Source organism: Mustela lutreola, chromosome 2 (genome assembly GCF_030435805.1).
Source record: "Mustela lutreola isolate mMusLut2 chromosome 2, mMusLut2.pri, whole genome shotgun sequence".
Taxonomy (NCBI): domain Eukaryota; kingdom Metazoa; phylum Chordata; class Mammalia; order Carnivora; family Mustelidae; genus Mustela; species Mustela lutreola.
The window spans coordinates 71,448,326-71,471,386 of NC_081291.1; the positions used below are offsets into that span (position 1 = coordinate 71,448,326).

The 23,061-nt window shown below is 38.5% G+C and overlaps 1 protein-coding gene across 39 annotated transcripts in view; it reads right to left on the bottom strand.

The window, feature by feature from the left end:
• CLASP2 (cytoplasmic linker associated protein 2) overlaps positions 1 to 22,106 on the bottom strand; it is a 184,007-nt gene extending 161,901 nt beyond the window's left edge. For 23 of the 39 annotated variants that reach the window (XM_059162251.1, XM_059162253.1, XM_059162245.1 and 20 more), the window contains exons 1-3: positions 21,699 to 22,104; positions 6,302 to 6,380; positions 1,278 to 1,381 (exon numbers count right to left, since the gene is read on the bottom strand). In XM_059162251.1, the coding sequence (XP_059018234.1) occupies positions 1,278 to 1,381; positions 6,302 to 6,380; positions 21,699 to 21,893 (378 nt within the window). In that variant the 5' untranslated portion in view covers positions 21,894 to 22,104. Of the gene's footprint in view, positions 1 to 1,277; positions 1,382 to 6,301; positions 6,381 to 21,698 lie in introns of all 39 variants that reach the window. The other 16 variants (XM_059162231.1, XM_059162224.1, XM_059162218.1 and 13 more) reach the window with 3 other exon arrangements.
• Positions 22,107 to 23,061: the final 955 nt, after the last annotated feature.

Consider the following 23,061-nt stretch of genomic DNA (forward strand, 5'->3'; position numbering starts at 1 on the left):
TAGAAAGTAACTTGGAAGTTTACTCAGAAAATCTTAAGTGTGAATAACCTGATGCAGCAACACCATCTCTGGAACACTATTTTATATTTATATCCAAAGACATGTCAAGGATGTTCCTTAGAGAATTGCTTATAACAGCATGTCAAAAATGAGTTAAAATTTGAACCACTAAACAAGTGTTGAAGGATACCCACCAAACTATTAATAAGGACTTCATTCTATAAAATATCTGGGCAAACAGTTTATTTTTGCAATTTTTTATAAAACATATGCAATAAGTTTTATAATTTTAAAACTGTATTTTAGGTAATAACCCATAATACCATTGTATATATTATAAATTCCAGGCTTTTTTTCTACTTAACATGAGCTACTCTATAAATTTCTGTTTACATGTCAATTTATTGTCATACTTTTCACATATGCTCCATGCCCAGCATGGAGTACAACATGGAACTTGAACTCACAACCCTGAGATCAAGACCTGAGCTGAGATCAAAAGACAGATGCTTAATTGACTGAGCCATCCAGGTGCCCCTTTCTGCTTTCCTTTCAAAACATCTCCATAGGGGTTAATTTATTCTACCGTATTCATAAAACACAAATCGGTATCATAGAATATATGCCTTATACAATTAGTCACCACCTGTTCAAATAAAAAATTTTCTTCTTGCTGTAAAAGTTGCACAAATTAATATAACTTCAGTAGTTCTCAAAATGAGCTTTCTCAGTGAACACTGTATTATCTGCAAGTAAGAAAAACCAAATAATATCCTAAAAAATATTATAATCAGCATAGTATCCAGCAGAATCTCTGAGTTAGCTTTGTAAAAGATGTCAAAGAGTAGAAAATAGGAAAAAGAAAAGCAAAAAATCCCCAAAAAGCTAAATACTGATATTTTATCTTTTTTTTTTTTTTTAAAGATTTTATTTATTTATTTGACAGACAGAGATCACAAGTAGGCAGAGAAGCAGGCAGAGGGAGAGGAGGAAGCAGGCTCCCTGCTGAGCAGAGAGCCCGATGCGGGGCTCGATCCCAGGACCCTGAGATCATGACCTGAGCCGAAGGCAGAGGCTTTAACCCACTGAGCCACCCAGGCGCCCCCTGATATTTTATCTTAAATTTCAATTTCTTTAAAGAATTAACAATAATTTAGTATTTAAAATTCCAGCTTTCCTGTCCCCCGGGGCTTCACTGACTTGCTGTAATTACCAGCTCTTTTTACCGATATTTCAACACTGATTAGAAAACTGTAAGTTTGAAAATGAAGGCCTACCACAGGTGGTGCTACTTGATCCATTAACTTCAGCATCAGAGCCTGAGCTTCATCTCGAACCTTGTCTTTGGCATCTCCCATTCTGTCTATTAAAGCTACAATAACTAGAGAAAGGCAAGAGAAAGAGTAAACATTTATAATTCATCTCCATTGTAAGCTATATTTTACAAAATTATAAACAGTTTGTTTCCATAAATGAAAAGTTAAGGTAAGCAAATTATTTTCTTTACTCATAAGACTAATCAAAAATAACAGAGAAGAAAGTTTCAAAAGCAGGCATACAACATGATATCCACTTATGATAACGTTCAAAAAACAGGCAAGACGAAATATTACCCTATTTAGAAATGTGTATGGCTAGTCAAGCTCTACAGATGAGCAGGGAATGGTTATCTAAAAGGTCATGTCTGTGGTCACCCCTGGCAGAGGGAGGGAGGGGTCATCAGGAATGCAGAGAGGAAGTATCTAGGATGACAGAGTTCTAGTTTCTCTACCTGGGGACAGACAGGTGTTGGTGTGCAATTACATGTGTAATACACACTTATGTATGTATGACATATTACTCAACTGACAAAAATAAAAGCCTAGGCCCCCGGATTGAAGTTTTTCTCTACTATGTCCAAGACTGTGGCACTATTTCATGAAAGGAGGGAGAAAAAGCAGGTAAGAGTCCATTCTTGGAAAGTTTTCATAAGAAAGGTTTTTATAACTATAAATCAACAAAGCCACAAAGAAATCACATCTATTGAGGGTGAGGCTGAAGGGAAAGGGAGAGGAAGATAGAACTGAGAGGATACAGGTTCTAAAGTCCACTCATTTGGCAAAAATATCTCAAAGTCAAAATTATCTTTCTGTAAACCCTTAAACTACCACTTCCCCTTGTGGGGTGTTATGAGGTGTGTGGCCACAATATTTCATCTCCTTTTGTCTTTATATCCTTAACCATTAAGTCTGCAGCAGTACTCACCTCAGAAGATGAACTGAAAATTAAAAAGAGAATAAATGTAAACCACTTAGAGTGAAGAGCACTGAGTAAGCACTCTGTATCACCTACCACTCCCCCCCCCCACCATTGCTAGTATCATTCTACAGGTTGGAAGGCAAAGAAATTAACTTTTGTTTCTCTTTTGATATGAACTATAGCCTTCTTTTCCCCTGGGCAATGAAGGCTGAGGCCTAGTTTAAACAAGGGAAGGAAGAAATGAAATTAAGAAATGGATTTTCTCTCATTTATTTACAGACAATTATAATTAAGTGCGTAAGTAAGTTGATGCAAATATGTTCTAGAATATAACGAGCAGACTGATGTAATAATAATAAATAACACTTAAGGAAAAAAGAAATTACATTCATTTTGGAAGAAAATTCGACTAGGATGAGAAGCCTACTATACCAAATGAAATGATATCATCCAAAAACCCAAGCTTAATCAAGGAAATGACTATGTAAGAAGAAAGTCCCTGCCATAACATTACAAGCCTGATCAGGAGGCAACCGAAGTACCTGTCAGTTAGAATAATATAAACACTTGTATTTATCTGATGTATTATTAACATCAGAGAAAATCGACACCTGTAGGATTGGCTGCTGTGGGACTCTGGTTCCAATAGCTTCTGTGAGGCAGAAGACAGCAATAAACAATAAATATTAAATATTATTATGTACTAAGCACTGAATTATCTCATGTCAACCCCGTAACAATCCTATGAAAAAACCTTCCACACATAACGAAATAGAATAGGCCCATTTGATAGAGAAGGCCCAAAGGCATTAAATACCTTGCCCAAAGTCACACAAATAATCAGGATTTAAATAATCCACACAGAATCCTGGGTGGCTCAGTCAGTTAAGCGTCTGCCTTCAGCTCAGGTTATGATCCCAGGGTCCTAGGACCCACATCAGGGTCTCTGCTTAGCGAAGAGCTTGCTTCTCCCCCTGCCCGATGCTTCCCTGTATGTGTTCGCTGGTACTCTCTCTTTCTCTCTCTGACAAATAAGTAAATTAAAAATCCTAAATAAAAATAAATAAATAGGGCGCCTGGGTGGCTCAGTGGGTTAAGCCGCTGCCTTCGGCTCAGGTCATGATCTCAGGGTCCTGGGATCGAGTCCCGCATTGGGGCTCTCTGCTCAGCAGGGAGCCTGCTTCCTTCTCTCTCTCTCTGCCTGCCTCTCAGTGTACTTGTAATTTCTCTCTGTCAAATAAATAAATAAAATCTTTAAAAATAAATAAATAAATAAATAAATAAATAAATAAATAAAAACCTTCCACACATAACTTCATTCAATTCCTTCCTTTTACAGAAAGGCTCCTAACATGGTTTGGCTAAGTTCTAAGACAGAGTAAAACAAGAAAGTTAACCCTGGGACTCTTGGTTTAATACCATACCTCCTTCAGAGTACAGAGATATACTGCCTAACTTACAGAGCTACTATACAAATTAGAAACAGTGTAAGGATAATCTCTCATATATGTAAAGCAGATAAGGCCTAATAAATGGATGACAAGTAGGCAATATATGGTAGAAAAGTAATGATAAAATTTACCTATTATATCACATTGACTCTCATCTATTAACAAGTTCAAGTTTCACCAAGGAAAATGATGAACATGTATGAAGGGTTCAAAGTAAAAATGATACTGGCTAATATTAATGCACAAAAAGAGTAGATAAGAAGATAAAAAAAATTACACATATAAGCCTATGTAGATATATGGAGAACACACATGAAATATGAATAAAAGCAATTTAATACAATTTATTAAGTATTTAAGGGTGTAAGAATCATGGAGTAAAGAAAACTTCAGTGTAGGGTAAGGTTAATATGAAAAGCTCCCAGACACTGGAATCTGAAGTAAATCTTTTAAAGAGAAAAACAGGAGTTCTTTTCTTTTCTTTTTTTTTTTTTAAGATTTATGTATTTGAGAGAGAGAGAAGAGAGGAGGGGCAGAAAGTGTCTCAAGCAGACTCCACATGGAATCTGATGTGGGACTCAATGTCAGGACCCTGAGATCACACAACCTAAGCCAAAACCAAGAGCCAGACACTTAACTGACTATGCCACCCAGGTGCCCCAAGAGGAGAGGGTTTCAAAAAGAAAGAACAGCACAAATCAGGAATAAATTAGGCCAGAACTAGCAAGAGTGAGCAAGTTTCTGATTAGCTAAAGTGGAAAAGAGTACTTGCTAAAGATCACTGATAAATAAGGCTACTGAGAGGCAGAAGGGACATACACGCTGAGAGAATCAGAACACCAAAGGACAACCAAACAGAAGTTCTGAAAGCAGGACAGTACTGGGAGGCAGTCGGAGCATCAAACCCCATTTAGCCCTCCTTGTGCTAAAAAAAATAAGCAAGATACGTAACTAGAAGCAGGTATTGATTAAAAAGGGAATAATAAAGGGAAACTCACTAAGATGCTTCTGCTAAAAGGATAGCTAAACAATAAAAATAAAAAGAAGAAAGCAGTATTATACCAAACATGAATAAAAAGCTGACCAAAGATAATTCAAAAATAAGTGTAGCATTATGAAGCATTAATTCATTAAAGAAAAATCACAAACATCTGAAGTTTCCCTTAAATATTTCTTTTCTTTTCCCCTTAGATATTTCCACATAACAGGAACCAAATGTACTCATCAAAGCACTCCAAAAGACAAATGAAGGTCACTCAGGTTTAGAAAGCAGGTCAAAATCAATGTAACCCTAACCACTACACAAAGAAAAGCACTGTATTAGTATACTGTACTGTACTACAAACACACTACTGTAAGTGCACCGCAAAGTATGGCTGGGAGCCCAGATCAGTCTACAACTGTGGTAAAAAAAAAAAAATTGAGAGTGTTTATAACATAAAAGTTTAAAAACAATCTGATCAAAATAATTTTATTTACTGAACCCAAGAACAAAAAATTGAGCCTTGAATTTTTTTCCTTTTCACTTTGCTGTAATTTACTTTCATTGTATTTTACAAAATATTCATCTGCAACATATAGTCTAACAACTGGTGCTGTAGGAATGCAAACTGGAGCAGCCACTCTGGAAAACAGTATGGAGGGTCCTCAAAAAGTTAGAAATAGAGCTACCCTATGACCTAGCAACTGTACTGCTAGGTATTTACACAAAGGATACAAACAGTGATTCGAAAGGGGACATGCACCATGATGTTTACAGCAACATCATCAACAATAGCTAAACTATGGCAAAAGCCCAAATGTCCATCAACTGATGAATGGATAAAGAAGATGTGGGGGATGTGAGTCTCTATATAATGGAATATTACTCGGCCATCAAAAAGAATGATATCTTTACGATGTGCAATGACATGGATGGATCTACAGTATATTATGTTAAGTGAATTAAGTCAGAGAAAGACAAATACCATATGACTTCACTTACATGTGGAATTTAAGAAACAGAACAGATGAACATATGGGAAGGGTAGGAAAAAAAGGAGAGGGAAACAAACCACAAGAGATTCTAACAACAGAGAACAAACTGAGTTTTGATGGAGGGAAGTGGGTTGGGGGGTAGGCTAGATGGGTGATGGGTATTACGAAGGGCCCTTGTTATGATAAACACTGGGTGTTCTATGTAAGTGATGAATCACTGAATTCTACTCTTGAAACCAATATTACACTGCATGTTACCTGGAATTCAAATAAAAATTTTAAAAGGGAAGAAAATAAACGAATAATTAAAGAGAAAGAGAAAGTCGTGCTGTAATAAATTTTTAATGTAACAAAAAATTAAAAGTTACAGTAAAACATTTTAAAATATGAAGTAAAAAATCTATCAATAGTATATTTAGTGTGTTTTATGCTTTTTTTTTTTTTGACTCAAAGGAAATATTTAAATAGGCTTAAAATATTTTATGTCTAGGCAACCTAAAATGCTAAGTAGATCTCTGGGTTGTACAAAATTACATTTTTGCATTCACAGAGAAAGAATTCTATTAAAAATGATGAGGGGGAAAAAAAGTCAGTATGTCAAAACCTACAATAATTTTTAAGTAAAGTTAACTTACCCATTACTACATAGGACTTAAATCGTGTTGATAATCTGTCCACAAAGGCACTTAAAATTTCCAGTCCCATTAATGATACCTACAGACAGAAAGAAATTTTAATGAATACAAAGTACCAATGTCTTCTTTCATATCAATTATAATCACTGACATACAAAGATCTTCATATATTATCAAGTTTTTTAAAAAAATAAGGACACTGAAGTGTTCAGGCGATAAAGGGTGATAAGATTAAGGCACCCTGTTCTCAAATGGTTCAATAATAATAATAATGATGATGTATAAATATGGCAGGAAGATAGCGAGTTACCATGTTAGTAAATGGTAAATTAGGTGAAGGGTACAAAGAAGTTTATGGACTATACACGCAACTTTCCTATAATGGTGAAATGTTTCCTAATGAAAGACAAAATAACAGCACCTTTAATTATATAGAAATTCCAGCTTTTGTCTAGGATAACAAACACCAGAAAACAATACCACTCCCACTGTAAGAAGAAAAAGCCAAATAATCTATAGAACCATATCTATTCTTGATTCCATCAGAAATCCATCAGTTGTAGGATAATCAACTAGCCTGAAATTTAAGGAAAGACAGATATCCCCGAAGAGATGGGACATAAGCAATAGGACACATGTGGCTGTGGACAGAAGGAAAAAGAAAATGTGATACAAGTGGGTTAAGAGTTCAACTATATTTAATTCATTGTTAATAGCTGGATGTAGGTTAGCATGAAAATACATAAACCCTAGTAGCCAGAGACACAAAAGGAGAGACACCCATTTACAGGTTCTTTCTCCACAAACCTCCACTGGACACTCAAAATTGGAAAAAGTATCTCTTGGCTGTACAGGTCTGACAGAGGGAGGCAGCTGCCTATGTAGGAAAGGCACAAACCTTTCCTTTCCCAAACTCGTAAGAAATAAAGATCTAAAGCTATTGAGAGAAAGACAAAAACTGTCACCTTAGGACACAGGTAAAAACTCACTGCTGCTGAGCAAAAAGAAAAGAAAAAAGTTCTCTACTTGCAGAAAATCTTCCTGGGCTCAAATGATTAGAAGTCTACAGTTGAGGAGAATCAGGATTTCTGTTAAAGTCTCATCCCCCAGACTCAAAAACAAGGGGGTCCTAAGACTGAAGCTGGACCAGAAAAACAGAGAACACTCCCACTCCCCAAATCCAGATTAGCAAAGACAGTGTAAGGAGCAGTTTACCATCGGAGAAGAGAACATGGGAGAAAAACCCTGTATGAAGCACAGGAAAAAAGGGAAGGTATAAAGTGAAGGGTGTTACAAAAACACTGAGTGACTTAATTATAATTCCACTCTTAGGTATATATCCAAAGGAATTAAAGTAGGACACACACAGGAAAAAAGGGAAGGTATAAAGTGAAGGGTGTTAAAAAAACACTGAGTGACTTAATTATAATTCCACTCTTAGGTATATATCCAAAGGAATTAAAGTAGGACACACACACACAGATACCTGAAAGCCAATGTTCATTACAGCATTATTCATAATATAGCTAAAAGGTGCAAAAGCCCACATGTCCTTCAACTGATGGATAAAGAAAATGTGATGTATGCACTCAATAAAAAACATGGTCTTAAATAGAACTGATTGGTGTATGTTACAATATGAATGAACCTTGAAAACATTGTTAAATGAAACAAAAAAGTCACATATGATCAGATGTTGTATGATTAAATTTATAAGAAATGTCCAGAATAGGCAAACCTTTAAAGATAGAAAGCAAATCAGTGGTTGCCTAGAACTAAGGAATGTGGGGGGATAAGGTGGTATCTCCAAAAGGGTACAGGGATCTTCTTGAGGCAATGGAAATATTCTAAAATTAACTGTGCTGATGGTTGTGCATATCTATAAATATACTTAAAAAATCAATGAACTGTACACTTCAGTTGACTAAATTGTGTAGTATGTAAATTATATCAATAAAGCTGTTAAAACATAATTGAAAAATCTACAAATAGACTTACAGACTTAATAGACTTTACAGATGATAAAAGCAGTATCTCAAATAAGCAGGAAAAACATGAATTCTTGGTAAGATCTCACTTAGGAATCTATCCCTAAGATACACTAACAAAATTATTAAAGAACATGTAAATATTATTCATTGTATGAGACCAGAAACTACCCAAACATCAATATGAGACAGATTTGATAAACTATAGTATATCTATAATATAGGGTACTATAACACTTTAAAAATAACAATGAGGACTACCTTAATTCTGCTACGTAATAACCTCCACGATATTGTTGTAAGATATATTTATTTTAGTGAGAGAGAGTGAGCAGGGGGAGAGAGGGAGAGAATCTCAAGCAGTCTCCCCGCTGAGTGTGGAGCCCCACTCGAGTCTTGATCTCATGACTCTGAGATCATTATCTGAGCCAAAATCAAGAGCCAGACGCTTAATCAACTGAACCACCCAGGTGTACCTCCATGATAAATTGTTAAGTGAAACAAGCAAGTTGGGACAATGCATATATATTCAGAGAGTACTACAAGTAGATATAGTTAGAAATGTTTACTAAAAATAACAGCAATGGAGGGGCACCTGGTGGCTCAGTTGTTAAGTGTCTGCCTTTGGAGGAGGTCATGATCCCAGGGTCCTGGGATTGAGCCCCACATTGGGCTCCTTGCTCAGCGGGAAGCCTGCTTCTCCCTCTTCCACTCCCCACCGGGAAGCGTGCTTCTCCCTCTTCCACTCCCCCTGCTTGTGTTCCCTCTCTTGCTGTGACTCTGTCAAATAAATAAATAAAATATTTTTAAAAAAATAACAGAAATGGAATAATAATCAGGAAAAAAATTTTATGGTTAGGAACAGACTATAAGGAATAGAGAAGGAAGCCAGACGATTTTGAATACACTATTTCATTGAAAACAAAATAAGTGAACCTAAGCGCATACTAAATTAGCATTATAACCACACAGAAGACTATTTCAAGTGACTTTAGACTATAGTACTTTGATTATCTCTCTCCAGGGGGATATACCCTAAGAACATACACTAAACTCTTTAAAAAGAAACTTCAACACTTTTAGAAATCTTTTTGATTGAAGGAGACAGAAGACATACAGAAGTAGTATTAGAAAAAAAATGCAGTCCTGAAACTAAATTAGAATCACTTTGAACTCATGATATACTTTTCTTCAAAATTAAGATACAACCTATCCTGTTCATTGAAAAAAATCTATAAACAAACAAGTAACAGTGAGTTCCACAAGCACTCACATATATACTATTTCCCACTAAAAAGAACAAGAGAAGTGGCTGATTCCAGGGTAGAAGCAGGAAATAGGACATTTTGTGATACCAGCTAGTAAATACGCTATAAGAGATTACTAGGGTCATGTCAAGATACAATATTTAAATATTAACGAGGATAATAACTGCACTGTCTTAAAACACACTAGATATGTTTAAATGCAAAAATTCATAATGATAAAAACTATTTGGCCAATATTGGAGGATGCTTAAAAGACCACCTTAATTTTTTGACAATTAGTAAGTGAAAGGAAAGAATCATATGAACTACAGGCATACCTCAGAAATACTGTGGATTCTGTTCCAGACCACTGAAATAAAGGGAATATCGCAACAAAGTGAGTCAAGTGAATTTTTTCATTTCCCAGTGCATATAAAAAAGTCATGTTTACCCTGTATTTTGCTGTAGTAAGCATGCAATATCATTATGTCTTAAGAAAAGTGAATACCTTACTTAAAAATAAAATTCTGCTAAAAAATATTAGCTGTTATCTAAGCTTCCAGCAAGTTGTAATCTTTTGGCTGGTGGAAGGTCCTGCCTCAATGTTGATGGCTGCTGACCAATCAGTGTGGTGGTTGCTAAAGGCTCGGGTGGCTGTGGCAATTTCTTAAAAATAAGATAATAAAGTTTGCCACAATTGACTTTTCCTTTCATGAATGATTTCTCTGTAGCATGTGATGCTGTTTGATAGCATTTTTACCTACAGAATTTCTTTCAAAATTGAAGTCAATATTCTCAAACTCTGATGCTGCTTATCATCTAAATGTATGTAATATTTTAAATCTTTTGCTGTCATTTCAACAATCTTCATAACATCTTCACCAGGAGTAGACACCATCCCAAGAAAAACTATTTCCTCATTCATAAGAAGCAACTCCTCATGTGCTCAAGTTCTATCATGAAACTGTAGCAACTGAACCACATTTTTAGAATCCTTTCTTTCTTTTTTTTTTTTTTTTAAAGATTTTATTTATTTATTTGACAGAGAGAGAACACAAGTAGGCAGAGAGGCAGGCAGAGAGAGAGGAGGAAGCAGGCTCCCCGCTAAGCAGAGAGCCCGATGCGGGACTCGATCCCAGGACCCTGAGATCATGATCTGAGCCGAAGGCAGCGGCTTAACCCACTGAGCCACCCAGGCGTTTAATTCCAGTTAGTTTACATACAGTGTTATATGAGTTTCAGGTGTACAATGTAGTAATTCAACACTTACATCACTCTGTGCTCATCACTACATTCTTTAATAGCCATCACCTATTTAACCCACCAGAATACCCAGTGGGAAAAAGTCTCTTCAACAAATGGTGTTAGGGGGCGCCTGGGTGGCTCAGTGGGTTAAGCCGCTGCCTTCGGCTCAGGTCATGATCTCAGGGTCCTGGGATCGAGTCCCGCATCGGGCTCTCTGCTCGGCAGGGAGCCTGCTTCCCTCTCTCTCTCTCTCTCTGCCTGCCTCTCCATCTACTTGTGATTTCTCTCTGTCAAATAAATAAATAAAATCTTTAAAAAAAAAAAATGGTGTTAGGAAAACTAGAAAGCAACATGCAAAAGAATGATACTGAAGCACTGTCTTACACCTTACACAAAAATAAACTCAAAATGATCAAAGACCTAACTGTAAGACCTGAAACCATGAAAGTCCTAGGAGAGAACATAGGTTTAACTTCTTTGATACTGGCTATAGCAACCTCTGTATGTCTCCCGAGGCAAGGGAAACAAAAGCAAAAATAAATCATTGGGACTAGACCAAGATAAAAAGTTACTGTGCAGAGAAGACTCCACTTCTAATTCTAGTTCTATTGCTATTTCTACCACATCGGCAGTTATGCCCTCCACTGAACACCTCAAAGCCATCAAATTCCAAACTCCTGTTTATGTTGATATTTTGATCTCTTCCCAGGAATCAGGAATGTTCTTGGCATCTAAAAGGGTGAATCCTTTCCAAAAGGCTTTCAATTTACTTTGCCCACATCCATCACAGAATCACCATCTATGGCAGCTATAGTCTTACGAAGTATGTTTCTTAAATAAGACTTTAAAATCAAAATTACTCCTTGAGGGGGTGCCTAGGTGGCTCAGTGGGTTAAAGCCTCTGCCTTTGGCTCAGGTCATGATCCCAGGGTCCTGGGATGGAGCCCCACATCGGGCTCTCTGCTCCGCAGGGGGCCTGCTTCCTCCTCTCTCTCTCTCTCTCTCTCTGCATGCCTCTCTGCCTACTTATGATCTCTGTCAAATAAATAAATAAAATCTTTTTAAAAAAAATCACTCCTTGATCCATAGGCTGCAGAATGGATATTGTGTTAGCAGGCATGAAGACAACAGTAACTCTCATTGAACATCTCCATTGCAGCTCTTGGGTGATCAGGCACATTGTCAATAAACAGTAGTATTTTGAAAGGAATCTTTTTTTCCTTAGCAGTAGGCTTCAGCAGTGGTTTAAATTATTCAGGAAACCATGTTGAAAATACATGTGCTCACCCCCCAGGCTTTGTTGTTCCATTTATGGAGCAACAGGAGAGTAGATTTAGCATAATTCTGAAGGGCCTTGGGATTTTCACAATGGTAAGTGAAGCGGTGGCTTCACCTTGAAGTCACAGGCTTCATTATCCCATAACAAGAGAGTTACCCTGTCATTTGAAGCCAGGCATTGACCTCTCCTCTCTAGCTGTCAAAGTCCTAGATGGCATCTTATTGCTAATATAAAGTTGTTCCGTCTACATTGAAAATCTGTTGTTTAGTGTAGCTACCTTCATGCATCATCCTAGCTAGATTTTCTGAATGATTTGGTGGAACTTCTGTACCAGCACTTTGCTGCTCCACCATTCATTGTTATGGAGGGGGCTTCTTTCCTTAAACCTCATGAACCAACTTCTGGCTTCAAACATTCGCAGCTTCCTCACCAATCTCAGCCTTCACAGAACTGAGGAGAGTTAGGGCCTTGGACAACGCTCTGGCTTCAGGGAGTGATGTGGTCACTTTGATCTTCTATCCAGACCACAAAAACTCTGTCTCTGTATCAGCAATAAAGCCATGTTGCTTTCTTATCATCTGTGTGTTCACCAGAGTAGCACTTTTAATTTCCTTCAAGAACCTTTCCTTTGCAGTCACAAGTTGGCTGTTTGTCACAAGAGGCCCAGCTTTTGGCCTGTCTCAGCTTTTGATTTGCCTTCCTCACTAAGCTTAATCATTTCTAGCTTTTGATTTAATGTGAGAGACACACAACTCTTTCTTTCACTTGAACATTTAGAGGCCATTGTACAGCTATTAACTGGCCTCATTTCAATATGGTTGGGCCTCAAGAAAGAGGGAGAGGGAGAAAAACAGAAAATGACTGGTCAGTGGAGCAGTAAGAACACTTTTATTGATTAAGTATGCCATTTTGAATGGGGGTGGTTCCAACAATTACAATAGTAACATCAGAGATCACTGATTACAGATCATCCTAACACATTATAACAAAAAAATCAGAAATACTGCAAGAATTACCAAAAAGTAACATCGTGATAACGAAGTAACCAAATGCTGTTGGGAAAAGGGCACCAATGGACTTGTTTAATGTACGGTTGCCACAAACCTTCAATTTGTGAAAAATGCTGTATCTAAGAAGCACAATAATGTAAGGCAAACAAAATGAGGTATGTCTGCCTTTCTATTATAAACTATGCCAATGAGTAACCAAATAGAAATAAATGGTCTAGGTGAAGGAATGACAAAATTAGAGTATCATTTTGCAAACCCTAATGAATTAAGGGATCTAAACACTGAACATTAATGGTTGCTAACACCATAAAAAGATACTGTCACACTTTAAGTGCTTTCTTGATATTATGTACCTCCTGGGGTCAGGGGCAGTGGGCGGCACTGAATCTGACCAAGCTATAGGTCCAATTACCAATTCATAGAATATAGAGAGGAACTAACATCATAGGAATGAAATCAGCAAAACACAACTGTGGGAAACTCTACAAATAAAATCAAGAATTTTTTAAAAAATCTACAAATAAAATCCAGGAATATTTAAAAAGAGACACTGAGGGAGAAACAAACTCAAAGAAAGACACCTAAAGGTGTCCATATCCTAACCTCTAAGATCTGTGGGTATGTTACTTATGCGGTAAAAAGAACTTTAAAGATGTGGTGAAGGTCTTAAAATGGGGAAATTACTTTGTGTTATCCTGGGCCCAATATATCACAAGATCCCTCATAAAAGAGAGGCAGGAGAGGATGCAGAGCTGCAATGATAAAAGCAGTAGTCAGAAAGATCTGAAGGTGCTATACTGCTGGCTCTGAAGACAGAGGAAGAGGCCTTAAAGCCAAGAAATGCGTGCAGTTTCCAGAATATGGAAAATCATCACCTTGAAGTTCTTTAGAAGAATACATCTTTACAATCTTGCTGAAACCTTGATTTTATCCCAATGAAACCCATTTAGAAATTGAGCTCTAAAACTATAAGAAAATAAATCTATGTTGTTTTAGGCTACTAAGTGTTGGTAACTTGTTACAGCAGCAACAGGAAACTAATATATTAATGAATCACAATGTGGAAATCTTATGTGGATCCTGATTTTTCTTGAAATAATTAAAGGGGAGCCTGGGTAGCTCAGTCAGTAAAGTGTTCAATTCTTGGTTTCAGCTCAGGTCTTGATCTCAGGGTCGTGAATTCAAGCCCCACACTGACCTCCATGCTGGGTGGGAGCCCACTAAAATAAACAAATAAATAAAATGACGAATTTAAAAATCTGTATGATACGTTAAAAATTGGAAATTTGACCCTGCATATTTGATATCAAGGAATTTTTTTTTACATTTGATAATGGTAGTGAGGTTAACAATTTTTTAATATATACATATATTTTAAATGTGGGCTCCATGCCCAGTTGGGAAACCAACTAGTCTTTAAGTCAAGACCCTGAGATCAAGACCTGAGCTAAGGTCAAGAGTTGGACCCTTAACTGCCTGAGCCACCCATGCACACCAACAATTTTTTTAAAGAATATTTATCTTCAAGACACTAAGTAAAAAAGTTTCATTGATGAAACAATGTATCTGTGATTTGTGACAAAATGATAAGCATGATTAGCCATGGACAGATGAGTGTTGTTAGTGGATTTGTTATTTTATTCTGCCTACCTTTATGTACGTTCAAAATTCTTTACAGTAAAAAGTTATAAAAAAACCCAAAAAACTACAGGAAGTGTGATTCCTAATAGTGAAATGAACATACCCTTGAAACAAAAAGAACAACTCAATGCCCACACTCTTACTCAACCTCATCCTAAGAGTCTTAGCCAATGCACCCAAAACAAGCAAAACTAAAGAACTGGAAAGAAGGAGGAATACTATCTTTATTTTCTGGTAGTATTATACAGTAGTCCTCTGTTATCCCCAGTTTTGCCTTCCACAGCCTGAATTACCCAAGGTCGAATGTGGTTCAGAAGTAGATAATCCTCTTCAGAAATCAATAATAGCCTAACACTATGTTACAATGCCTACATCATTAACCTCACTTCATCTCATCACTTCATCCCACATCATCACAAGAAGGGTAAGTATAGCACAAGGAGATTTTAAGCGAGACCACATTCACATAACTTTTATTATAGTATATTGTTATAAATGTTCTGCCTTATTATTACTGTTAATTTCTTATGGTGCCTAACATAAATTAAGCTTTATCATAGGTATGTATGTATAAGGGAAAACACTGTGTATGTATATATAGGTACTCTCTGCTATTTCCAGCATCTGCTAGGGTGTCGTGGAAATGTGTCCCCCAGTGGATATGAGGAGGGACTACCATATATATAGAGAAAACCTAAAAGAATCCATCAACTGCAGAAAAAATGTTTTGAATTATAAGCAGGTTGGCCACAAAATCAATATCCAAAATGCCATTTCATTTCAATATATCAGAAAGCATAATTTTAAAAATAATAAATAGCATTTATACTCTTAACTATGAAAATAATTCTAACAAAATGTGTGTAAGACCTATTGGGAGAAAATAATGAAACATAATGAAACACATTAAAGAAAGCACAGGACCACCTTGGGTGGCTCAGTCAGTTAAGTGTCTGCCTTCGGCTCAGGTCATGACCCCAGGGTCCTGGAATAGAGCCCCACATCAGGCTCCCTACTCAGCAGAGAGCATACTTCTCACTCTCCCTCTCCCTCCACTGGTGCTCACTCACTCACTCACTTTCCCTCTCTCAAATAAATACATAAAATCTTAAAAAAAAAAAAAAACAAACAATTTTCATGGGTAAAAGAGGTCATTATAAAGATATCGAGTCTTCCCCCAAAAAGAGGATACACACAAAATAGATAATCACGTCAAAAAATGGGCAGAAGACATGAACAGACACTTCTCCAAAGAAGACATACAAATGGCTAACAGACACACGAAAAAATGTTCATCATCATTAGCAATCAGGGAGATTTAAGATTCAAATCAAAACCACATTGAGATACCACCTTATGCCAGTTAGAATGGCAAAAATGAACAAGACAATAAACAACGTGTGTTGGAAAGGATGTGGAGAAAGGGGAACCCTCTTACACTGCTGGTGGGAAAGCAAGTTGGTGCAGCCACTTTGGAAAACAGTGTGGAGATTCCTTAAGAAAAACAGAGCTTCCCTATGACTCTGCAATTGCATCACTGGGTATTTACCCCAAAGGTACTGATGTAGTGGAAAGAAGGGCTATCTGTACCCTAATGTTCATAGAAGCAATGGCCATAGTTGCCAAACTGTGGAAAGAACCAAGATGCTCTTCAACGGACGAATGGAGAAAGAAGATATGGTTCATATATACAATGGAGTATTATGCCTCCGTCAAAGGATGAATACTCAACTTCTGTATCAACATGGACAGGACTGGAAGAGATTATGCTGAGTGAAATAAGTCAAGCAGAGACAATCAATTACCATATGGTTTCACTTACTTGTGGAGCATAAAGAATAACACAGAGGACATTGGGAGATGGAGAGAAGTAACTTGGGGGAAATCGGAGGGAGAGACAAACCATGAGAGACTGTGGTGGATATTATGGAGGGCACATGTTGCATGGAGCGCTGGGTGTGGTGTATAAACAATGAATTTTGGAACACTAAAAAGAAATAAAGTAAAATAAAATGGAAAAAACAAAAAGAGGACACTCAATGTAATTCCAATAAAAGCCCCGAGTTTCTAGTGCAACTTTACTAACTGATTCTAAAATTCACATGGGGTAGTAACTAAAGACCCAATAGTAAGCCAACACATTCCTAAAGAATATGGTGAGTGAATCTGATATAGCAATGTCAAGATTTACTATGGAGCTACAGACAGATGATTTCCTGAATTTCCATTTAGACATCTTTCAACTTAGCCTATATCTTGGCCAAGGGTCATTTCAGTAGAATAAGAAAACCATAAAGAAAGAAGAGAAGAAAACTAGAGCTATATTTCAATTTGCTCCTCACCACTTCCTCAGGAATTCAAATGCCTCCATTCAGGTCTTTTATTTATTTATTTTTTAAAAGATTTCATTTATTTATTTGAGAGAGGGAGAGAGAAACCATGAGCAGAGGGGAGGGGCAGTGGGAGAAGCAGGCTCCCCAGTGAGCAGGGAGCCTGATACAGGGCTCGATTCTGGGACTCTGGGATCATGACCTGGGCCAAAGGCAGACTGTTCAACCGACTCAGCCTCCAGGCACCCCTCTATTCAGGTCCTTTAAAACATAAAACAAAAGTGTACCTTCTAAAAGATACATATAAAATACAAAAGCAAAAATAAAAACATTAAATATATAAATATAAAAGTATAAAACATCAAAATATTACAAAAACTAAAAACAAAAATAACATTTTTTAACAGGTAGAAAAACAGAAACTCTAAAAAGCAAATTCGGGGCTAAGACCAAGCTTAAATTTTAGGGTGTTTTGAAGTCCTAAAACAGAAATTTTAAAAGGTTTATAAAATTTTATTAATCCCAAAACAAGTCCCAGAACCTTCAGGGTCATTTTCCCATTCTCTTTCTCACTCTCTCTTTTCACATCTGAATCACAAGTGGTTTAACATATCTGAGTAACTAGTGTGATGTCAATAAAATCACACTCAAGTTGTCACATTGGCTGGAGTTTCATTCTATTCAGTAGGTTTAATTTTCCAAATAGTTTAAATCAGAAATGTTGTCAAACAACAGCAAAGCTAAATAAATGCACAAGATAGAAACCCAAAGAGAAATACCAGGTTATTTTTATTTAATTATATAAATAATAAAACTATTTCCCTCCAAAATAGGAGGGAAACAAATGACAAAATTAAAGATCCTGATTAATCCTAGATCAAGTGAGGGAGACAAGACAGAAGTATAACCCAATATTTCTACTTCTAGACATATACCCCAAAACAGTTATTCTAAACAGAGGGAGGGGGTAATACAACACACTATTATTCCTTGAAGCTGTGCAGCCCAAAGCGCTGCTGTCAGCCATTCAAGTAAATGAAAATCCTGTTTGAAATTATCAGCCTAGAACCCTTCTTTTGCATGGTTTTAGTACATAAGTTTTTCAGCTGATAAATCAAGGGACAAACATGCTTTAATTTAGATTTAACAAACACTGAGAGCCTGCTATGGGTATATATTCTGGGGGGGTGGGTACATACCCAAAGGGGAATCTTAAGAAATTCCAATTCCTTTGATTTTTAAGTAAACTCCTCCATCAATTTGCCCAGTGTATGACAGACACTTGAGAAAGGCAATTATCCTTAATTCCTCTCTCTCAACCTGACAGGAGGTCCACTTGGCTCTATCACCAAAGTGTATCTCAAAATCTTCCACTTCTCAACATGGCCATTGCTACCAAACCAGTCTTAGCCACCATCATCTCACTGGTTCTTCTGTTGCTCCTTTACCGTCTACTCTCCACAAAGCAGCCACCCCTCCACATAAAATCCTCCAATGACTTAGAATAAAATCCTGTAAGGCTCTTTCCACCTGCCCCCCAATTTCATCCTTCTTAACACCTCACTCACTTATAAATTCTAGCCATGTTGTCCTTCTTTATGTTCCCCCACAGAACTAGGGCCTCCACATTTGCAGTTTCCTCTGCCTAAATCATTATTCACTCCTGTATTTATTTCACATCATACCCAAATTCACCTCACTTTCTTGACTACCTGCATCCTGCCCAACACTCCCTATTACCTTCACTGCTTTTTTCTCCAAAGCACTTACCTCCTCTAACATACTATAGATTCTAGTTATTTATCTTTGTGTATTTCTCTACCTCCACTAGAATCTTAAGTCCACAAAGGCAAGGATTTTGGTTTTCCCACTACCAGATCTGAAGTGCCTAGAAGAGTGTCTGCTTATGGTAGGTCCTCAATAAATATCCAAATGAAGCTAAATGAATGAGCTTTATTAGTCTTACTCATAGCTGGATCTTCAGTATCTAGAACAAAACCCAGCATATAGTATAATCACTCAAATTTTTGGAAGTAATGATGATTATTAAGATACTCAAATTCTAAAATACTATCAAATCTGAAGAAAATTTTATTTTGTTCAGCATAGTTTGAAATTTAAGTACAGGGGCGCCTGGGTGGCTCAGTGGGTTGAGCCTCTGCCTTTGGCTCAGGTCATGAACTCAGGGTCCTGGGATCGAGCCCCGCATCGGGCTCTCTGCTTGGTGAAGAGCTTGCTTCCCTCTCTCTCTCTCTGCCTGCCTCTCTGCCTACTTGTGATCTCTGTCAAATAAATAAATAAAATCTTTAAAAAAAAAAAAAAAAAGAAATTTAAGTACAATTCTCTATTTTGTGCATGTTCAAAAAAATTCCATGATACACTTTTTTCTTAAAGACTTAAATATGTGTCATTGCACCTTGGATAAAAAATGATGACCTAGTTTGATAACTTAGTTTTTAAAACCCGAACAGGAAACTAACCCAAATGCCCTCTAACAACATCAGAAAATTTATATACAGCATTCAGTAGAAAGAAGAGAACTAATGATTCAAGAAGGAGAAAGTAGAATTGATGAATAAATAACCTTAAGTAGGCAAGAGACTATGGAATCCAACATTCATGTAGAGGGACTGATTTAGTAAGTGAAACAGAGAAGAAGGCAGAACATACGGTACAGCTGTAAGGGAGTGTGTAGATAAGGTTGCAGAAGCCTGCGGCAGTTTTGTTCTGATTCTGGAAACTTCACTGTTCATAGCAGCGGTATGAACTATGGTATCTAGTAAGGAGCATGGAGAGAATGTGTAGTAAGGAGATGAGAACCTGCATCAGATTCCTAACAGGTTCTAATTCTTAAGGACCAACTGAAAGGAAAATACAGCACTAAGAAGCAGTGCTTAAAGACATTAAAGAAAAATTGGGATACTGTGGTATCACAGAAGCCACAAGATGTGTTTCAAGAGATGGGACTGTTCAAATGCACTGATGGCACATCTTCAGAGTGAAATGGTCCAAAGCCAACTCACCATGGCCGACACAGAAGGTGACACGATGGTACATCTGAAGAGTGAAACGGTCCAAAGCCAACTCCCTGTGGCAAAGCAAACACCCTATGGCCAGCATAGAAGGTAACATCCTTCACTTGGAAAGGAAAGCAAGCATTGCGGAAGAGCTGACTTTCTACAACAGCTTATGTTGCAACATAAAATCAATTATCTTGAGTGTACATACGTCCTTACAGTGTAAGTAAATTTAGCTTGTTTCTCCCAAAGAAATAATAACCTCCCAAATAGTACTGATATAGTATTAAACATTAACGTTTTCTAAAATTTTTTAAAAAGATAAATAATGCAATAATATGTAACAGAGCATCAAGTTGGTTAATTCCCATATGGTTTATTATCTTCCTAAAAGTCAACCCCTTCCAAAACTCATGTAAGTTTCGCCATTAAATCTGCACAGTAAATGTAGAGTTTGACTTTCTACTCTATGAGAATACAGCTTTCAAAGTACAGCCTATTCGCAGGACTATTAGTATAAATTACTTAGAATCACTTCATCTGTAGATTTGAGCCAGCATTTTAAAGCAACACTGCCACCAGAAGACTGGAAAGATAAATAACTGCTAAAATCTACAGTACAGGCTAATTACAGAACATTTACCTGGTTTCTCAACCTAGCTTTATTACAGCCTGCCTACTAACAGCTCTTCAAAAACACTCATTCTTCTCGGAACTCGGGATTTTTTCATCAGCTAAGCCACCAAGACACATTTCACTAGGTCACCTACTAGCACACAGGTTTCAAATCCGAGTCAGTCTTCAAGTGCAGCAAAACAAATTAAGAGGGAGCGTTGAACTGCTTTCTGTAGACAATAAATCAAAAACAAATACATAATGCCCTGTGGTCAGCATCTTTGTATTAGATTAACGGTAAACTTAATCAGGCACCCGACTAAGCTCTAAAGATCCCTTAGAGACGAAGAGCACAACCTTCCAGACTCAAAATGTATAAAAGAAAAAAAGAATCAAAATTAAGTAGGATAAAAAGCACTAATTAAAAGGGATTAACTTGACACACTCTTTTGAATTTAAAAATTGTATCCTAATGTCCCGTCCTTATCTAGATAGTGTTTACAAGGTAGGTACAAATGCAGTCTTCAAGCACTTCATGTATGCAAAGCATCGATGATTTTTTTTTTTTTTTAAAGATTTTATTTGACAGCCAGAGATCACAAGTAGACAGAGGCAGGCAGAAAGAGAGGAGGAAGCAGGCTCCCTGCTGAGCACAGAGCCCGATGCGGGACTCGATCCCAGGACCCTGAGATCATGACCTGAGACGATGGCAGCGGCTTAACCCACTGAGACACCCAGGCGCCCCCGATGAATTTTTTTAAATAGGTGATTAAACCTTGTGTCCTAATGCCAAAAAACTGCGCACTGTGTCACGGAATCGCTGAATTTGTCATTGTTCACAGCTGGGGAAAACTTGGTCCCCGGCTTGCGTCCAAGGACTCCTGAGCCTACAGGTTTCCCCTTCACCGGGCGGTTCCGAGGCGCCCAGCGCGCCCCGGGGGCTCGCCTGGGGGCTGGCGCACGTCCGGGATTAAAGGGCTGGCCGGAGAGGGCGTGCCCGGCCCGGCCGCGCCGCCGCCGCTTACCCGGTAGTTGCTCGAGCCCACCCAGCCGGTGAGCGCGTCGACCGTCTTGCCCAGGCGGCCCAGGTCCTCCTCCAAGTCCGGGATGGCGCCGGGGGCGCCGAGATAGAGGAGCAGCTCCTGGCCGACCTGCAGACGGCCGCCGACGTCCTTCTGTTGCACCTGGGCGCTGAAGTACTCCATGCTGCGGGGCTCCATGGCCGCCCGCCCGCCCGGGAGCGACCAACTTTTGCCGAGCGCCGCCCAGCCGCCAGAGCGGGTCCCCGCGGGAACGGGCAGGACGCGCTCGGTCCGGCCGACGCGCGGCTCGCGGGGCGCGGCGGGCGGCGGGACTAGCGCCAGGCGCCGAGCGGCCCCCAAACTAGTCAAACTCGGCGCCCCCCGCCACCCAGCCCGCTTTAGAGGCCGCGGCTGCCGGCTACGTCAGCACGCGCATGACGTCAGCGCGACGCCGGCAAGCGCCCGCCTTTCTCGGCTGCCGCTTCCCGGCGGCGGCTGGTCGGGAGGAATCTTCTGGGCGTAGTGGGACCCCTGGCGGGAGCTGGGGTCGAACTGGGTCAGCACCTCTGTAAGAAAGAGGCTGGCCCTTATCGGGCACGCACTATCACAGCGTCCTTCCCTCACTCTGTAAAATAGAGAAGTTTTCTTTTGCTTGAAATCAGTACCTGGGAAAGTTTCTGGCACGAGGAAATCCCACTTCCCCATCTCCACACTCGTTTTTTTGTTTTTGTTTTTGTTTTAACCTTGTAAGAATACACTTCCTTGTAGGACACCATGACTCCTGCTTCCAGCCACCATCGTCGGTTGGGTCACCATGTAATTTTTTTTTTTTAAAGATTTTATTTATTTGACAAAGAGATCACAAGTAGGCAGAGAGGCAGGCAGAGAGAGAGAGAGGAGGAAGCAGGGTCCCTGCGGAGCAGAGAGCCCGAAGCAAGGCTTGATCCCAGGACCCTGGGATCATGACCTGAGCCGAAGGCAGAGCCCTAACCCACTGAGTCACCCAGGCGCCCCTAATTCTTTTTGTTTTTAACTGAGGTTTAATTTACATGGAATAAAATACACGTATTTTAAGTGTACAGCCCATGAGTTTTGAGCAAATGTATTCACCAGGGTAAGGACAGCACTGACGAATATACAGCACATTTCCACCACTCTGATAAGTTCTAGGAACTTCCCAGTCAATAACCACTCCTTCCCAAGCAATTCTAATCTAATTTCTATTACCTTAGCGTAGTTTTTCCCGTTCATTTTTTAAAAAAGATTTTATTTACTTTATTTGATAGAGAAATCACAAGTAGGCAGAGAAATAGGCAGAAAAGTAGGCAGAGATAGAGGGGGAAAGCAGGCTCCCTGCTGAGCAGAG